Raw genomic sequence first — 18,735 nt, forward strand, 5'->3', positions numbered from 1 at the left:
ATCTCTCCTATTAAATACATTACTTATAATAATGTTGATTCTTTCACTTAATATTAAAATCTCTGAAATTTCTTACCATTACAAGGTTCTGTATGTTTCAGAGATAAAACTGCTTAAAAATTGTGCTTCCCTTTTATTTATTTTTTAGGATTTAAATGTTTTTTTGATAATAAAAAAAAAAACAAACAAAAAAAAAACATGTAATGAACTTTATTGTTCTACACTAAAAGGAGATGACAAGAGACTGGCATTTTAAAGTTTACAATGTTTAGTTTTAAAATCAACATCATGACCTGTTTTTTGCATGGAAACATAAATCATAAACAACAAAGGAAACTGAAAAAATATAACAATCAGGCATTAAACACTTTAAATACAAAATAAAACTGATGCCTCTCAGATATCAGCAGGCTTAGTGTGACTAAAGAAACAGTCTTCCCCTGAGGTTGCACCTCTAATCCAACACATATATATATAATCTAAAATACTGCTCCGTGAAATAACTGATTAAAAAAAGGCACTTAATTAAATTCCTGAAGAGAATTATGGCTGTAAGATGAGGCTCAAAGGAAATAAATCCATGGCTCAAAGTAAAAACATGAGAACGTAAACAAAAGTAAACATTAATGACATAAACAGAGCTATCTTTTGTTATTAAAAAAAATAATGCACACGCTAGTTTATAACTATTAACTCTTATTTTCTACACACAGGTGGTTAAATTGAACATCTCTGCATAGGTGTTTACATTGTGCAATAAATACTGATTGTCCTATGCTGCATAAACATTTCAATAGGTGTTTTTCTTTTGGTCAAATCAACCCTACTTACTAACAGCTATTTTTATTTTAATGTTGCACTTATTCATGCAATAATACACTTAGGCAACGAGCAATAGATGTGCAGCATTCTGCAGTGCATGTTATATAAAGGCAGTGTGTTTTCAGCTTAATCTTATACCGTCAGGTGACAGTGAGTGAGGCACTAGGATTACAGGCAGTAGTATTTATCTTTGACCTTTTCTTTTGTTCAGATGTGTAAATATATCAGAGCGTGCTGTCCAGTGTGTTGTAGTTGTCTTTGAAGTTCTTCAGCTCCAGAAAGTGTCTGGGCCTCTTGTTGCACTGCAGCCCTGTAAATGTGAGGTAGGTGTTTTGGGTGGTGGAGGAGCAGCAGGAGGAGGAGGAGGGGCTGGTGGTGGCAGTCAGGTCTTTGGCTGCAGACTGGTGGTGTTGGCTCGGCGTGCCGCCGCGAGACTTCACGCTGAAACAACAGGAAAGGAAAGCAGCTTTTTTACTGCGCAATCCACATTCAACATTGGGATTACCCATGAGACCAAAAAATAAAAAATGAAAAAACAGTGTAGTGGGGAGAGATGGAGTTTTCTCACATAGCGGCCAGCTCAGTCAGAGCCTCCTGGTACTTGATAAACTCTGCTTCTCCAAAAGCCTGAAAACACAAACAGGGACAGCATTAAAAAAACTGAATCCAAAATGCTCCCCACACAATAAAACCTCCAAGACTGTTATGCTTTAGAAATTCAAACCCTTAATATGTCAGATTATGCTAGTGCAATAGAAGATCAAACTATTTTAAGGTGTTAATCTTTACTCCAAACCTAAACAAAAAGAGAGATAATGAAAACATTTGGGAACTGAAATATTGTGTCTATCAGCAAAAAGCACGTAAACATACAACAATCAACTTCCCGCCTGATAAAAGTTGAGTGTTTATATCAGGGAAAAGGCATTCCTGATGGGAGGTTGCGCCAAACTTGGGAGGTCACTTCCAAAAAAATGAGATCACTACACTAAATCTATTTCTATGAATCCAAACAAACCATTTCTGCTAGCTTTGATCTTTTTTTTTATTTATTTACTTTTATTGTCATAACACTGTCACAAGTACAGAGCAACAAAATTAACTTTGCATTTAACCCATCCCCTTGGGGAGCAGTGGGCTGCCATTGTGCGACACCCAGGGAGCAGTGTGAGATTAAGGGTCTTGCTCAGGGACCCAGAATGGCAGTCCAGGGGAGTGTGTGGGACTTGAACCCAGAACGTCTGAGACCCATGCTCAATGCTCTAACCACTAGGCCACCGCTCCCCTTTTAAGGATTATTTTTGATATAGGAAATATTTTTACATCAGATATATTTATTCATACTAACATAGAAATTTACTGCCTCACAATAGCTGATGAAACCACATTGAAAGTGACATGTTGTATGAGAGAAGCTGCTGACCTCGGCCCCATGGCGCGCTCTGTTGTAGCCATCTAACACCCTGTCAATCGGAGAGTTCTGCTTGTCTCTCAGCTCGCTGTGGGAATTACGCAGCTGCAACAGCCAGGTTCGAAATCTTTTCCCAGTAACAGCTGTGGAGGCGCCACCCAGTTCACGGAAAGGCAAATCTAAAGGAAGCAATGTGGAGATGTGAAGATGGCAGATTTGAAGAATTAAAATTTAATTACAGAATTAAAAAAAAACAGATTACCAGTGTCCCGGACAGCGTCTAGAGCTTTCATCCTGTACAGGTAGTCATCAGAACCTACAACAAACACCATAGAGAAACCTTTTATCATTGGGACCATTCCTGATGCTTTACAAGCTCTGCATGCATCACTAACCAGACTGTAGCCTCTGGGTTAGACGGTCATCAGCTGGGGACAACAAACGAGGCTCAAAGTGGATCTTTTGGACCTGACACAGTTTGGCTTCTATTAATTGTTTCAATTCCTGCAAGACCAAAACAACACATTAAAATGACGGATGAACAACTGAAATACCCTGCAGGACCAGATCTGTGATGAGCCTGTTCTACCTTAGGAGCATTGTGGCCAATGGGAACGTGAGGGCCTCTCCGAGACTTTATGGCAATACGCATTATTTGTCTTTTTACAAAGATGAACAGTAAAACAAACACCTGAAAACAAGATAGAGAGAAAATAAGTTTTTTTAAACCTCACATGAATTCACTGGGAAATAAAATTATAAGACAGAACAATAAAACTATCTGGTGGAACAAAGAAAGTCTGGAGTTTCTGTTCAGGATGCGAGCAACAGATTATTTCTGGCGGTCTTTTTTCAAAATAACCTTTTTTTGGTACAAGCATGCACAGTGAAATAAAGGAAAGACGTTATAACACATTTAAAGTTAAAACTGTTAAATTATTTCTCTTTCTTTAATTACAGATGTTGTAGTCAATTTTTTGTTTTTAAAAAATGTTTTCCCATCAGGTAGTTTATTTAAATTGAATCATACAAAAAAAATATTAAAATAAAAAATGGGACCTTGATGTACCTCGCTTTGATTCTATCAAAAAAAAAAAAGAAAAATTATATATATATATATATATATAGCAATATTACAAATATTTTATTTTAGAGAAAATAAAACAGGATAAGCAGCATGTCTGTACGTGTATGCATTCATATATTTCTCAAACTTTTTTTCTGCAATAGTGTCCGATGCAATATCACCTCCATTTCAACTTAACTGCTCCTGTTTTTAGCAAAAACAAACGATTATTAACTGCCTCATAATACATTTTTTCTAAGCTATAGATAAGTGCAGGAGTCTCTTTTAGTAGTAGTTAGCTGCTAAAGCCAGTTAAAACTGAGTACTACTCAATAATAATCTGTGCAGGACCCATTTAAAATCATATTAGCTTTGTATATCTATATTGACATGTATTTTACATATAATATTAAAAAAATACCTATTCAGTAACCTTGCTTTTTTTATATCAGTTTTATAGTGTTATGTATAGAAAACAATTGTTGATATTTTGGCTTTTGCTATAAAAAAAGAAAGAAAACAAAGCTAATTGATGGTATGCACTTTTTGCTTCAAAGATTTTAATATTATACTATCATACCTAAAAAGCTAGGGAAGGCAATATCTGCTCCTCAAAATGATGATCCTAAAAATGTGATGCATCATCAAAATCAGTATTTCCTAGTGATAGACTCTCTTTAACAACTAACACTTGAATTTAAGGCAGTTTCAGTAATAATGAGATGTTATGTCTCAATAGACGCATCCTTTATTGATGTAACAGATGGTGTAACAGCAGCAAAGAAAAAAGCAGGCAGGAACACAAAAAGGTAAAACTTGTAAAAACAAGATTGTCCTGCAGGAGCAAAACTAGATGATAAAATCCAATATTTTTATTTGTATAACTTGAATAATTGTAAACATTATTAAAATTTTACATTTTTTTCTGTGTACAATACATCTCCAACTGGTTTACCTATTTAGTTGAATAAATGAAATAAATAAATAAACTACTAAGCTAGTTAGTTGGTTTGGCAATGATTGGCCAAATGTGGCCATGGCCACCTCTGGCCCCCCATCTAGCTCCGCCCCTGTTCCTGACTCGATGAAATCACCTGGTTCCCCTTAGATTAAAATAAAATAAACTTTGAACCAATCTGATTGTATGATCTGGTTGGATTGTCTCTGAAAAGTGTCCTAATATGACATGTGTTGTGAATTATATAAACGAAACAAAGAAAACCTTTAGTGAAACTTACCAGACTTCCGTAAGTCATTACAAGAACAACGTTCACTTTTGACAAGGATCCGTCAAGCATTTTGAAAGTCTGTCCTAAAATAACAAAACAAAACAAAAAAAGACCTTGATCTTCATCAGACGCGGAGTTTGGTTTAGGTTTGCGTTTTAAATATCCATTCTAAAAAAAATGGTTAAAAGTAACAGAAAACAGGAAGATTTCTGTTGAACTGCTTATTGTTACATTTCTCCTTTGTTGACTTCCGCAAATGTCACGTGACCGATGTCGTGTAGTTCCCTAAGAGCAACATTTCAGACATAAAAGCCCACAGCCTAAATAGGCATAAATGAAACATTGTAAATGTAAATTTAATACGTAATGTAGAGAATTAAAATAAAACATTTGCTTTTGCTCAGACGCTGATATCCACCTTCTATAATATGGGGTGTTTTTACGTCAATGGCGCCCATTTTTTGGCACAGCACGTGACCGTTCAGCCAATAGCCCCTCCTAGTCATGTTTTTTTTTTTTTTTTTTTCACTTAAAGTCACACAACAATACATAAACAAACAACAAACAAACAAATAAATATGCCAGGGGGGCTTAGGAAGGAAAGGGGGTAGTTTCTAAGGCTCTTTTCCTTCAATGTCATAGCAGCCCCTTGAAAAATAAAGATACATACTTCATCATAATAATTAATAATCATAAGCATGACATTTTCATATCTTCCTTACAAAACACGACCAGTTCCAATTAAAAATATATTGTATTCAAACCCCAATAATTATTATTTTGTAGGTCATTAAGATTAGTTTAGATGCTTTTTTTTTGGCATTTCACATGTTCTCAACTCTTATTTATTTTGAAAATATGTGGAGGGAATAATCATCTGTTGCAACCATTGCAAAGTTTCCTATAGCTGATACACTGGTCATATTTATCTTCTTCTATTTAACTGATTATACTACTGCTTCTTTAATGTGCTCCTATTTGGATTTTTTTGTACACGATACAAGAGATATTTGGTAAGTAAAAATAATTTGAGGCACATAATATCACTAATTAACTATAAGGAATTTTACTTATATTATCAGTGTACCTTTTTAACACCCTTACATGTACTTTACCAGATGCTGCTAGTGAAAGCACAAATAATTTACTGAATATTTTTTTCCAAGATCTGAGGAAACAAAGTGAACGAATCACAACAATTTATACTAAACTACTCTATACATGTGTTTTTTGGTTTGCATCTGTGTGTATTAATGTAGGAACAAAGGATGATTCATAGCAGTCTCAGTTCAATGCTTAACACCCCCCCATGGCACATGCAGAGAAAAAACTCTGGAGCAGCCAGAATATATATATATTCTTTGATTTCAAAACTCCAATAATAAACTTTTAGTTCTATTTGTTCAATTTCTGGCAGAAATGTTTGGAATAAGTGGTACTCACTATATGGCATCAATGTTTATTTACGATTTACCCTTTTTCATTCTTTTGCTGCCGCCTGCTGTTTGCTTCACACAATGAAGGAACAATCAAGTCATATATAAAATAATCTGCAAAACATAGGAAAGAATATGAAATTATCTATAGTGTATTATAATTAAAATTAAAACATTAAGTTTTCTCTTTGTTTTTTGCTCAGTATTGCTTAAAAAGTTCTTTGGGTCCTTTCTCATGGCATTTACAGAGTCCAGGACCATAAATCAAAACTGTATTTAAAGCAACAGCGTGTCAGATATGAGACAGACCTTTTTTTTTCACCATCTGCAGAGACACTGAGAGTCTTTCTTCTGTAACCAACAAGGGTGGGTGTCTGTGGATATCTGTCTGAGCTATTTACACCCACTCACAGGCTTTTCTCTGCCAAGATTGGCACCAAACAACCCACCAGCTGCATATTAACTGCTCATCCTTCACTGGTAAAATAAAATTCTAAAATGTTTCTGAAATCACTTTGTTTAATTTAGCTTCTTTGTGCACGATAAGACAGAAATCAAGCCTTCTCTTTTTTAGTGCAGCAGCAACCACAGTTTCCTTTGTTTAAACGGAAGACCAAGCGAGAAGCAGGTGCATGCAAAAAAGAAACGCCAGAAGGATGATGAGCCCTTGGTTTGCAGCAAATATTGTAAGTACAATTTTTATACCCTTCTCCTCGTGTCAGTTTGAATTTTACAATTTTAAAAAATACACTTTTGCACTCTCTTCTTTTAACTGGATATCAGTTATCAGGAGGACTTAATATTTAATCCACATTGCCGTCCTCAGAGGTATACACTTTAAACACTAATAATTCTGCTTCTTGCTCAAATAAATGATAATAAATAGGCAATATGAATTTATATCAAATAGGGTGCACCTGAGTAAATGCGAAATGTAAAAATAAGAAACATGACCCTTTTAGAAAAACGTGAGTAATCACCCCTTTTGTTTATGTGGATTAACTGGGTCAAATTTGTTTTAGTTCACTTATATAGCCACACCCAGATTTGACCTGATTACCTTTTAATCTGCAGAAAAACGAAGTCCTTCGGGGGAAAAACACTATCTGACAACATGAAGTAGTTGAAATATTTGTTGAAAAACAAACCCAATGCCTTAGTACAAAGAAAATTCACATAAAAAAAAATATTCCTTTGCTCCAGCAAAAGCCGAAGAAGAATATATGAAGCACTGAAGATCTCAAGCTCAAAGTTAAATCTAAGGTTAAACTGACATTTTCCAAAAGAGTCTATATGATGTAAAAGATTTTTGTCAGAATATCCTGTTGATTGATGAGACAAACGCTGAACGTTTAGGAAGGGGTGTGCTCTGTTACATCAGGTGTAAAACAATTTCAGAAAGAGACAGTCAAATATGGTGTAAGGGGCAATTTGATGCTTCAGGATCCGATAGACTATCATAAGTCGTAGAGCCATGGATGGGTTCTGATAACTACAGTATTAGAAACAGTTGTATGAGGAAGACCTTAAATCCAGCACACACTGCAATAAAAAAAAAAAATAACAGAAGACTTGGTCATGCCAGTGCTACTCTATAGTAGCTGCAGTCACAATATAATTAAGATGCCAGACTAATTGCTGCAACAACACTGCAAAAAATGTAAGTCTAAATAAGTAATTTTTTCATAGAATAAGTGCATTTTTTTCCTCAAAAAAAAAAGGTGACATAATAATCAGATCTTGTGAACTCAGCTTCAAACACACCAGACACACTAAAGTCCGTAACGGCTCATTAACAAATGTAGTAAGAATTGCCCAGTTAAAGTTTTACTTTCCTCTGTGATCATTTGCTTGAAAAAGCTACACCATACACTGCAAAAAAATGGAAATCTAAGTAAGTAATTTTTTCTTAAAGTAAGTGCATTTTTTCTCCAATTGAGGACGAAAGTGAGACACTTTTCCAATGGAACAAGACAATTTACATTTAAAATAAGAAAAAACAATTGCATTATATTATTTCAAGTTCATATTATCTAATTATCTTATTTCAGGAATAAAGATACTAATTGCATTGGCAAATCCTCATATTTACCTACTCAAATTAAGGGTAAATACACTTAATTTAAGAAATTTTTACTTATTTCTAGATCGTTTTTGCAGTGTAGCTATTGCTCTAAGTAACTGTGAAATACTTATTGGCCTTCATCATAAATACCTGATGACAAGTTTTGCTACCAAGGATGGCATTGACAATATGTAGTTTGAAGAGCCTTTTTCACACAATAAAGGTATTCTCAATTTTCTTTGTCATGGTAAAATACATGTGAATATCTGAAGATATACTATATAGACCATACATACTATACGCTGCAGTCAGGGATGCTACCCTGTGAGGGGTGAGAAACAACAAGGACAAAGAGGGAGGAGAGAAAATAAAAGAGGAAGAAGCTAGCAGGAAGCAAGGGAGCAAAGACAGGAAGTCAAACCAGTGTAGCAGGTTTGCGTCACTGTACGCAGTCCATCATGCAAAGCTGATGGAAAGAGAAGAAGAGCTACAGAGAGAGAGGAGGCAGGTGCTGATGTCACCACGGAGCGCTGTCCACATTATGGAGTAACACGGTGACTTAGGATGTCAACAGAGGACACGTTTTGTGAAGGTAGGGTTTGCGTTTATTTAAAAGTGTTTAGTTCTATGAGCAGCTTTGTTTCTTTTCATAAAAGCTCATTTAAAGTTTTATCCCAGGATACACAGATGGAAGGCTTATGGAGCCTGCAGGACAGGTGTTTCTGTAAGGTGACACTCGGACTCTCCTACACTGGAAAGCACCACCAATCGCTATTATCAAGAAAATACAGACTGTAATGTAGACTTAAAATGCTTCAGAACACTAGAATATATAGGGTGTGTGTTTTTTGAGACCTTATAATTGTAGAATGCATTGGATTCTTTTATCATCAGTCATCACTCTGGGATAGTTTCAGCTGCTGGAAACGCCTGTTTTGTTGCTGGTGCATACTTAGATCCCTGATAAGTCATTGTCTGATAGTAATATTATCCGTCTCTCAATGGCCTGTATGTAAATCAAAGTAGTTTTGTCTTCATCTATTGTTGCTGTATCCGCCTATCCTATCTCAATCCCCTGGCCGAAGGTTTTCTGATTGGCTTGGCGGTCTAATTCAGACGAGACACTCTGCACAAAGACTAGTGTTATGGTGGTGATTTAAAAGCATTGTTTTTGCTGAGTAGGATTGCTGTTAGGGGAGTTTTTCCAGTTTTTGTTTCCAGTTTTGCCAACAGGCTGTCTCGAGTTTGTTGCCTGTATAAACAGAAGTCGTAATGTGTGTTAAGAGCAAAGCTGCTCAGTGTTTGGCTGCTTTGCTGTACTAAGAGGGGAAAATCATGAGGGCAGCGCAATGTTGTTGTATTATATAAAAGAAAGGTTAAATGTAGGCGTTTAACGTCTGCTTTTCATAAGATTGTTTTTCATTAATATTATTGTTGTTGTTTTTTTGTACTAGGCCCTGCAAAAGTATATATGTCACTTGATTTTGTTGGGAAAGCAACAAATAGAAGCCTATGGCCATAAAGTGTTTGTTTTTGCATCAACAAATAAGAACTTTGATTAAACAGTAAATTATACAAGTTGTTTTTACATTGTGTAGAACCCCATTTTACAGTTTGGTGTACATTTCTTCCAGCTTTGAACACATTTAGAAGCTTCACATTCCCTTTGTATATCCTCTCCGGCTTTTCTCATAGATTTTAAATAAAGCCACACCTCTAACCGGCTTTGAAGTCCCCTGCTAAGGAGATGCATACAGTATCATTACTTTTCCATTTTGGTACAATAAGCTCTATATTATCTTCTGTAGACTAAAGCATTGTATTCTACATTTATCTGTTGAGTTTGTTAGTTGGAAACTAAAAAAAAAAAAAGATGTCCTATTGCTTGTTTTAATATGTGCATTATTCTTATTTCATATTTGATGTGTCCTTTGGTCTTTAAATCTATAGTTGTTGAGAAATGTTTTATACACTCCTTTAAGGCATTTATAGTATTTCTTAAGTTAAGCAGAAATTAAATTAGATATTCATGGATTCTTAATGCTATTGAGTAGACTTCAGCTGGTTCCGGTCACACTATATTTAATTTAGGGGTATCAGATTAAAGGGAGCTTAATAAATGTGTGTTTAATGTAATTTTGATTTTAATTTTAAACGTGTAGAAACGATTATATAATTCTTTCTAGTTCACAGTTATGCAAAGTTTAGGTGGTCTACCATTTAAAAAAATCTCAATAAGACAAAGTGGAATTTGTTCTCTCATGCAACAAGATACAAAACTGTAGCAAGGCTTATATCCATTAATCACTATCTAATAAATGCCACACTGTTACTTTATGAGTTTTTTATTTAATGTGCCAGCTTGACTGTTTTTGACTATATTTACTTGTTATACAAATCAAAAGAATTCTTCCTAGTTTTCTCTAAACTCTTAAATATCTTTCTGTTGATGTTTGACAGGTACAGGAAGTTCTTCACTGAAGCTGAGGTCAGAAAACAAAAACGTGTGGAAAAGGACCTAGAAGAGGAACCAAAGACGGGGATTCAATTGTTAACTTGAATTAGAATCAGAAGCATCTCCGTTTTGAGTGATGCATTTCTGGCTTTGCATCAGTCCTTTTTAAGGATCAAATAATTTTACATTAAAATCTAAAAAACTAGAATCTCTTATAATCCATATTTAAATTTCTCTCGTTTGGGACTACAATTACATAAAATATTTTTTTCTTAAACTCTTTCACCATGGATCTGCTCCCCCCTTCAACAAGTGAAAACATCTCGACAAGGACGGGCGGGCGATTCACAGTCCGTTCAGCTAACTCTCCTTCATACAGTCTCAATCGCAGATCAGGCTTTAGAAAGAGACCCTTACCTGACAATGTTGAAAGCAACAATGATACAGCCATTAACAAAGATGTAGTTGGTACGACCCACACAGAGTTGAGCAAGAAAGACAGATCAGAGAGAAAACACACAGAAAATGGCACTGATGTAGGAACCCAGCTATTCATTAGCCGGGAAAGCACAGAGGGAAGGAGAGGCAACCTAAAATCCAAACATTTGAGTTTAGACAGGGGATTGGATTTAGGAAGCTCCCCACTCAACGTTAGAGATGGTATGTCAAATTTATTAGGTAAAAGAGAAGCTGGAGATTTTGAGAAACAAAACAAGGACATTGAGAACATATCAAGAGGGACGAGTTCCTCTTTAAAGGGTTTTAAGACTGAAAGTCCAAGTTATATTAAAGGAAAAAGCTCATATAATAAAGATTTTGCTGGAGGAACCAGTAAGGTCAACTCACTTCCTTTCAGGTTTAGGACTGAGTCCGTCCCAAGCTCAAGGTTCACGGATGATTCTTTGGGGTCTGAGGGTGGACAGAGCATACAAGAGCGCATTCAGAAACTCTTTGAGTCTGCTGGTGAGACGACGGTTGGGGGAACTTTTCCGAGGCGGTTCTCATCCGGCGAAGTCTGCAGTCCGGTGCGTAAAACAGTGCCATCCTTCTTGGCTCAAAAGGAAACAAACCGTACAAGGTCAGAGACCGTCGCTTCTCCTCATGCAGTTCAGCTCAAAGAGAGATCAACAGGAACACAGTGGCAAGGAGAGTTTAAAAGCAACTATTTAGAGGATGATAAGAAGAGGAGGGAGAAAATGGAAATGGGCACAAAGTCCTTGGACAGAGGCAGGAGTAGGAACACGATTGCTGCTAATCTTAGATCTCTCAGGGCTGCAGAAAGTATGGCAAAGTCCCAAACATTTATAGGAGATACTTCATCCATTTTTCAACAGAAAAAGGGAAACATAAACCAAGAGGACTGCAGAGCAGACACAAGAGAAAGAATGAAAGTGCGAGAGAGCAACATAGAAAGAGATGAAGAAACAAAAGCACAAACTGGGCTGAAAAGCGTTACAGCAGAAGATGATGTGTTTGATGAAGGTCCACGGAAGGGTACCCTGCAATTGACGGAAAGGAAAAGGCTGACAGAGATTCTGTCTGTCCCCTCCTCAACCAGCGTGAGAAATAAAATCAATCAGTTCGAAGCTCTTACACAGAGAGCAACAAGCCAAGTCCAAGCCTCAAGGCGGCTTTTTTCCGCACCAGCAAATCCCTTTGAGACCCAAGAGAGAATAAAGAGGAGAGGGTCTGCAATAAAAAATATTGATGAGCAAAGCTATAAGCAGGAGGAGAAGAGAGATGAAAAAGAGGAAGAAAAAAAGAAGCCAGCATCCGAGAGGTCTTTGTCAGTGGATGAGGTTATAATCAGATTAGGGAAGTTAGAAACTGATGGAGTTCATTTATTAGACAAGAGAAAAAATGACTTTTCTGAGGATATAAGTAAATATTCTATCCCCAAGAAGAATCTACACATTCCTCTTGATGAGGAAACTCGAAGGCACTCAAAACTGTTTTGCTTTGATGAGACAGATTTAGTCAAACATTTAAGCCCTGAGGACTCAAACATAAAAAATATGACAACTAAAGTGCAGCCAAGGCCACCAAGTGAAATTTCTTCACCAGTTAGTGAAGATGAACAGACCCCAACAAACACCCCCCTGAACACCTCCCCTTTTCTTTCACCTGTGTCAGAGCCAGAGAATACCTTTCCTGTTGCAGATAACGCAACCCTTCCTGTTTTTGGAAAAAAAGTCAAAACTAAAGATACAGACTCTACTCTTCTCCCCGCCATCACAACTCTTTCCCAAAACAACAAGTCAGATGTCTTCATAACACACAAAGACAAAACTCAAGATAAGGTTTCTACAGATCTTCCCACTCAGACTTCTTCTCAAGACTGGTCAGATGTCTTCTATCCGGATGTTAAAAACGATTTACCAAAAGGAAGGAAACGGCTTGCAGATCTGAACGCGTGGATTGCTGGTCTGAACCCAGAGGATAATAGCTGGAATGATTTCATTGGGGAGTATGAGGATGATGAAAGCACACAGAAGGATGATGATTCAAACTATGACTCAGACTCAGGAGAATCCTCTGTGACCATAACCAGCAACATGAGTCAGTCAGAACACAAGAGTTTCAGTCTCAGGTAACTAATGTTTTCATTATCAAATTTCTTGTTTCATGGAAGTAATAGTTGAAGTAACTGATTTATTTTATTCCCAAACTACTGTTTCATAGTTTTTCAGACTTGGTCATCATCTCTGGTACTGACTACGAATCGGAAAATGACATGGAGGATTGGCAGCTGTCAGGCCGAAGATCCGTCTCATTAAGCTCAGATATCTCTACCTTTTCCTGTGTCTCTCTGCTTCCCACTGAGGAGATAGACAAACTGGTAGAGGATGTCAAAAACCTGGGGGATGAAACCTTGCAGGTGCTGATATTACAGTAATAGTTTTTTTACTGTTGTAATCTAAACTCTCTTGCTCTTATTAGTTGCTATCCCTGATCGGTTGAGGCAAGGACCTCACAAGGCCCTCAAGTTGTACTGTAGTACAGGGATCTTTAATTCCAGTCCTTGATGTCCAGTGCCCTCCATCTTTTAGATATGTCTCTGCTTCAACACACCTGGGTCAAACAATGAGGCCATTATCAGAACTATTGAGAATTTGAATGCTCCTGAAAAGGTAATTCAGGTATTTGATTAATGTGTGTTGGACCAGGGGTACATCTACTATAAATGTTTATTTTGTTGCTGGTGTGTACTCAGATCAATGATAAGTCATTGGTTGGTAGATCATGCCTTTGCTCCACCTCATGTGCCAAACTGGTAACAACAGACGCATAAAGCAGTGGTTTTCATACTCGATCCTTGGCACCGACTGTCCTGCATGGTTTGGATGTGACTGTTCTAGCACACCTGCATTAAATTATTGCATTTCCAACCAAGGGTTGCATAGATTGTATAGAGACAGGAAAATAATTAAAATATACAGGAGAGTGGTTCTTGCTGACAAAGTTTTAAAACCACTGGCCTAAAGTACACAAAGATGTGAGGTGAGGCCACCATAAAGAAACATATCAAAGTAACATCAAAGCAATTTGAGCTACAAAATGTTCAGTGGTTAAGACCTCATAGGCTATTTTTGCACACCACATGCACCAGTAAGCCTTGGCCACCCAGGTAAATGTCAGCTGTTTACCACCTTTCCTTCCTTGGGCCACTTTTAACAGAAACCAACCAAATTGGACCCCTAAAAAGATGCTTGTTGTGCTCTGACTCGGTGTCATTGACATCCTATTGCTTGCTCTGTTATTTAAAACTATGTTGTGGCTAAAATAAAATAAAAAAGCTTTTGATAGCTACAGCTTTTTTTTCTTTTTGCTGTTCTCTGACGACAATAGTTCATTTGTTACATATAGGAAACACTTGTTCTTTTAAAGGCCTGTTGTATTTCTGGAAGAAAAGGCCTCTTGTTTGTTTTCTGCTAAACCACCTTCCGCTCAGTGTAAAGTCTGCTAAAGTGACCCATCTGCATTCCTAACAGCATATGCAAGGCCAGGATACAGATTATATGTGTAGATCAGCATGTTTGTGTTAAGACAGTGATTTTATTTAAGATAACCTTTTCTGTGTTTGTTCCTTTCAATTTCAATTCACAAATGTGCTTTTAGAGGAAAATAAAGTTTGTGATTTAACTTGCTCTTCTTTATTTGTCTATCTAAAAGGACTATGACGATGTGCAGGTGGTGGTTCTTCACAAGGAGGTCGGCGTAGGGCTAGGTTTCAGTCTGGCAGGAGGCGTGGACCAAAATAAACCAATCACTGTAAGAAAATATCACTTTTTTTTCCTCTGCTTATGATAAATATCTAATTTTCTAAGACTTTTCTTTTTTCTACTAATATTGTCAGGTTCGCAAGGTTTTTAACTCAGGTGTTGCAGCCCAGGAGGGCTCTATTAGGGAGGGAGATCGTGTTTTGTCCATTAATGGTACTGCTCTGTCAGAAACTGGTCACTGGCAGGCTGTGAAGATCCTTAGAAAGGCCAAAGATCGAGAAATGGCGGTGGTGGTCTTGAGGAAAGGTGACCTGAGTGGCGGCTCAAAGTTAGAAGTGCAAGGAAATAATGAGATGGCAACAACAACTCAGTATGAGACAGGTGAGAAACAATGCTTAAAAAAGAGATCCAATGTTTTCTTCAACATAGAATATTAAACATACTCGGTGTGTTTTTTCAACTCTGAAAGGCCAGCGTGTGTGCGTCCAACTACAGAAGAACAGCAGGGATCTGGGTTTTAGCCTGTTTGGAGGTGTAGGATCCAGTGAAGGGAACAGACCACTGACTGTGAAGACAATCTTTCCAGGTGAGAAGTGTAACTTAAAGTTAAAGTGGAGGATGTTCTTTTTCAGGGTGGATCATTGAAATAAGTGTTCCTCCTAATTGTCAATCACTCTGGTGAGATGTTTAGGTAAGGCTATCCAACGCGTTCATCTACCGTTTTCACCTAGCAGTGGTGAGTCTGACATATTGGAAAAACTGCCAATCTTCTTTTAGAAAGTACGCTTGTATGAAAGCGACTCTTAAACAGAGCATGCACGAGGAGAAATGGGCCTTTGAATGCTCTTGCACGCGTTTAAAAGGCGTTCCCTCTTGGGAGCAGGTACAGGATTGTGCATGAGCATTTTTTTTTTTTTAAGTTCCAGCTTTTTAAATTATCATTACACTGCCAAAATTACAGAGCAACAAAATTAACTCTCTGCATTTAACCCATCCCCTTGGGGAGCAGTGAGCTGCCATTGTGGGGCGCCCGGGGAGCAGTATGGGCTTATGGGTCTTTGCTCAGGGACCCAGAGTGGCAGTCTGTGGAAGTGGGATACATACTCAAAAACTCTGGATTCCAAGTACAATGCTCTGAACACTAGGCCTCCAATCCCCTGCAGTGGTGAGGGTGGTTCTTTTAAAAAATTAGAAAAATACTCCTTTATACTTTAGTTATTTTGAATTAGGACATAAATGTAGTTTTACTTTTAAAGCATACTAAAATAATTATCTCCTGGTCTAAAGTCTCTATTTACCTCCATTTGGATTAAAGCCTTAGTTAAGAGAGGATTAATTTCAAAACACAAATACTGCGTTGCAATCTAAAACACCAGCAATTGTCTTTTTATTTTCTATGTATTATATTGTCATTCCGCTGTGTATTACGGCCATATGTAAACAATAATCTCATAAAATTATTGTTTGAATCTTGATACAAGTGGGGATTATAGTCCTGCTGTGCAAGCTGAATGTGCCTGAGCTGTGCAAAAGGTCTCCTTGTTCTGAAATGATAAAATAGCCACAATGTTTGACTATCTGTGCGGTATTCTTTTTTATGTGTTACTGTTACGTCCCGCTAAGGACACAACATATTTGAGGACACGAGACAACAAATGAGGGTTCAAAGGAATTATTTTATTTAACACTTCTCTTCAATTAGCTGTTCTTGGTCAGCTTCTTCTGATGTCCTGTGAAGAGAAGAGTGAGAAAAAAGCCCTCAAATCCCGTGCCCCAAAAGTAAAAAAAAACCCAAAGTAGCAACAGAAAGTTGGACCTGGCAGGCCGGCCAAACAGAACAAAACGGTACAGCAGGGGGCCAACCCTATACAGGGCCGTCGAAGCCCCTACTGGTACCGAACTAAAGACCAAAAAAATATCCTAAGAAAAGAAAAATCGAAAACAGGACTACCGGTCCCGCCAGGCCAAAAACTCAAGAAAAAAGTAAGAAAGAAAACGGTTAACAAAAATACCGCATGGCAAGCTGGATCGTCCGCTGCAGGCCGCAACAGGAAGACAAGTGCGCACCGCGCACGCTGGAACCAAAAAGGAACAGGTGGAACGCGGCGTCCCAAACGAGGTAGGAAAAAAAAAGGAACGCATTAACGTGCTGAAGGCCAGCCTATTTATAGGCGGACGACAGCACCGCAAATTAACATAATTAATTTAATAAAGAATCCCAAAATATTTTAACAAAAGATCCTTTAACTAAAGTCTGTAAGAAAGCAAAAAAAAAGAAATAGACAAAAAAAATCCTAATGTGCCCACGGCACATAACAGTTACGAATGGCTCAGTGATGCAACAAAAATAGGAAAACATACTACAAGTAAAGGTGCATAACAGCCTGTTTCAGGGTAAAGCAAGGCATAACAACAACTAAGGGTAACTGATGTAAGCGAAAACACAGAAGACTAACTCAAATGAGGAAACTGAGGCACGTCAAACAGGGAGGTGTGAATCAACACATTTTCTTCCACTTTTTAAAATTATAGATTTCATAACTATATAAAAATATTATAGGTGGATGTATTTGGTGGAGGATTCAAAAGTGTTGGAAACGTTAACATTAGGATCTTGTTAAACTGTTCCTGTAAATTAGTTTGGTTTGTTTAAAAACCTCTGCAAAATATTCAAATGTATTTTATTTCTTAACTTCTCAGGGGGACCTGCTGACAAAGTGTTCCCCGGTGATGAGATTTTAGAAATTCAAGGCACCAGCGTGGTGAGGATGAGACGTCCGGAGGTGTTGGCTTTCATCAAAAATCTCTCCTCGGGGCCGGTGGAAGTGGTGCTGCAACGCCCGCTTAAAGTTACAGAGTTATGAAGATTGTCCTGATGCCTCACTTGTTGGCAATTCAAAGAATGCTGATCAACCAGGAACTGTGAGCTTTTTCATTTGAGGACATCAGCTACTGCCAAAAAATAGCTCTAGCTTTCCATTGAGGAGCCAGTCATTATGACAGTGTTTGCAAAAGTAAGCCTAAAAAACAGGTCAAAGGTGTAAATTTTTCCTATGTTTCTCTTTTTGTGTGAAATGGTTAGATCTACCTCAAAACCTGGTATTTTTTGTGTTTTAAACAGTTTTAACCTGTTTTAAATGTATAAAGGCAACTAACATAACAGCACATTTTGTAAATGCAAAAGTTTGGGCACTTAGAAAACTATGACACTTTGTATTTTACTGTAAATAACCGTTTTTAGTTTTTGTATGTAATTTTATTAAGTTTGATTTAACCCTGTATTTTTACTTTTACAAGAGAGAAACGTTCTGTTTATTTTTTGTTGATTTGTGTGTTAATGTTATTAATGCAATTAAAGTTTTAAATAGAACTTTTACTTTATATTCAATAATTATATATAATTGTTTCTGTCTTTATTTTAAGGGCTGATGGTTTAGCTTATGAAACGGAAGCTGTGCAAAGCAGATGTCTTTATTTAAACACTGTAACGTTTACATGCGATCAACTCAAACGCATGTAACTGTAGGTAATTATCAGAAGCATCAGCATTATTACAAAATACCACATGAGCTGAAAATAGTCAGCATTTTATATTTCATGTAAAGTTTGTGCACATTTGAAAATAACAAAAAAATTAATAATTCAAGAACTCAACTTTTTTTGTTGTTTTTACGGAACTAGTGGCTTATTTTTATGGAGAGTAGGCTGGCAGGAAAGGGGGTATAAGAGAGGGGAAAGACATGCGGGCAAGGACCACAGGCCGGATTTGAACCCAGGTTGCCCGGGTCAAGGACTAAGGCCTCCATACATGGGTTGTGCGTGCTAACCACTGCGCCGCCAAAGCATGCACACAACTCAACAATTAAAGGAAAAAAAAAAAAGAAAAATTGCTATCTATAAAAGTAAAACCTGTGGAGGAAGATTTTTATAAACTGCATTGCCAAAAGTATTCTCTCATCGAGGCGGACCTGAACTTAAAATCCATATGGCTTAATATGAGCAGTCTAACCATTCTACCAGAGGCACAT

General features: G+C 37.2%; 2 protein-coding genes across 4 annotated transcripts; one reads left to right on the forward strand and one right to left on the reverse strand.

The window, feature by feature from the left end:
* Positions 1–250: 250 nt before the first annotated feature.
* On the reverse strand, positions 251–4,806 carry cunh1orf43 (chromosome unknown C1orf43 homolog). The gene is made up of 7 exons (XM_038290166.1): positions 4,538–4,806; positions 2,823–2,924; positions 2,629–2,737; positions 2,496–2,549; positions 2,246–2,412; positions 1,391–1,449; positions 251–1,263 (listed from the first exon to the last, which is right to left on the reverse strand). Exons 1-7 carry the CDS (start codon positions 4,595–4,597, stop codon positions 1,047–1,049), a joined length of 768 nt encoding a protein of 255 aa, XP_038146094.1. The 5' UTR covers positions 4,598–4,806; the 3' UTR covers positions 251–1,046.
* A 1,529-nt stretch (positions 4,807–6,335) lies between these two features.
* si:dkey-92i15.4 lies at positions 6,336–18,038 on the forward strand. Of its 3 annotated transcripts, none has more exons than XM_038290245.1 (8): positions 6,336–6,444; positions 6,539–6,650; positions 10,490–13,074; positions 13,167–13,362; positions 14,658–14,756; positions 14,842–15,088; positions 15,177–15,293; positions 17,408–18,038. In XM_038290245.1, exons 3-8 carry the CDS (start codon positions 10,772–10,774, stop codon positions 17,569–17,571), a joined length of 3,126 nt encoding a protein of 1,041 aa, XP_038146173.1. In that variant the 5' UTR covers positions 6,336–6,444; positions 6,539–6,650; positions 10,490–10,771; the 3' UTR covers positions 17,572–18,038. The 3 variants fall into 3 exon arrangements, with proteins under 3 accessions (XP_038146173.1, XP_038146174.1, XP_038146172.1); XM_038290246.1 differs by having other exon boundaries at positions 6,341–6,444; positions 6,544–6,650; XM_038290244.1 differs by lacking the exons at positions 6,336–6,444; positions 6,539–6,650 and adding an exon at positions 8,470–8,621.
* The last annotated feature ends 697 nt before the right edge of the window (positions 18,039–18,735 follow it).

This window comes from Cyprinodon tularosa, unplaced genomic scaffold (assembly GCF_016077235.1).
Source record: "Cyprinodon tularosa strain WSP-4 unplaced genomic scaffold, ASM1607723v1 ctg277, whole genome shotgun sequence".
NCBI lineage: Eukaryota > Metazoa > Chordata > Actinopteri > Cyprinodontiformes > Cyprinodontidae > Cyprinodon > Cyprinodon tularosa.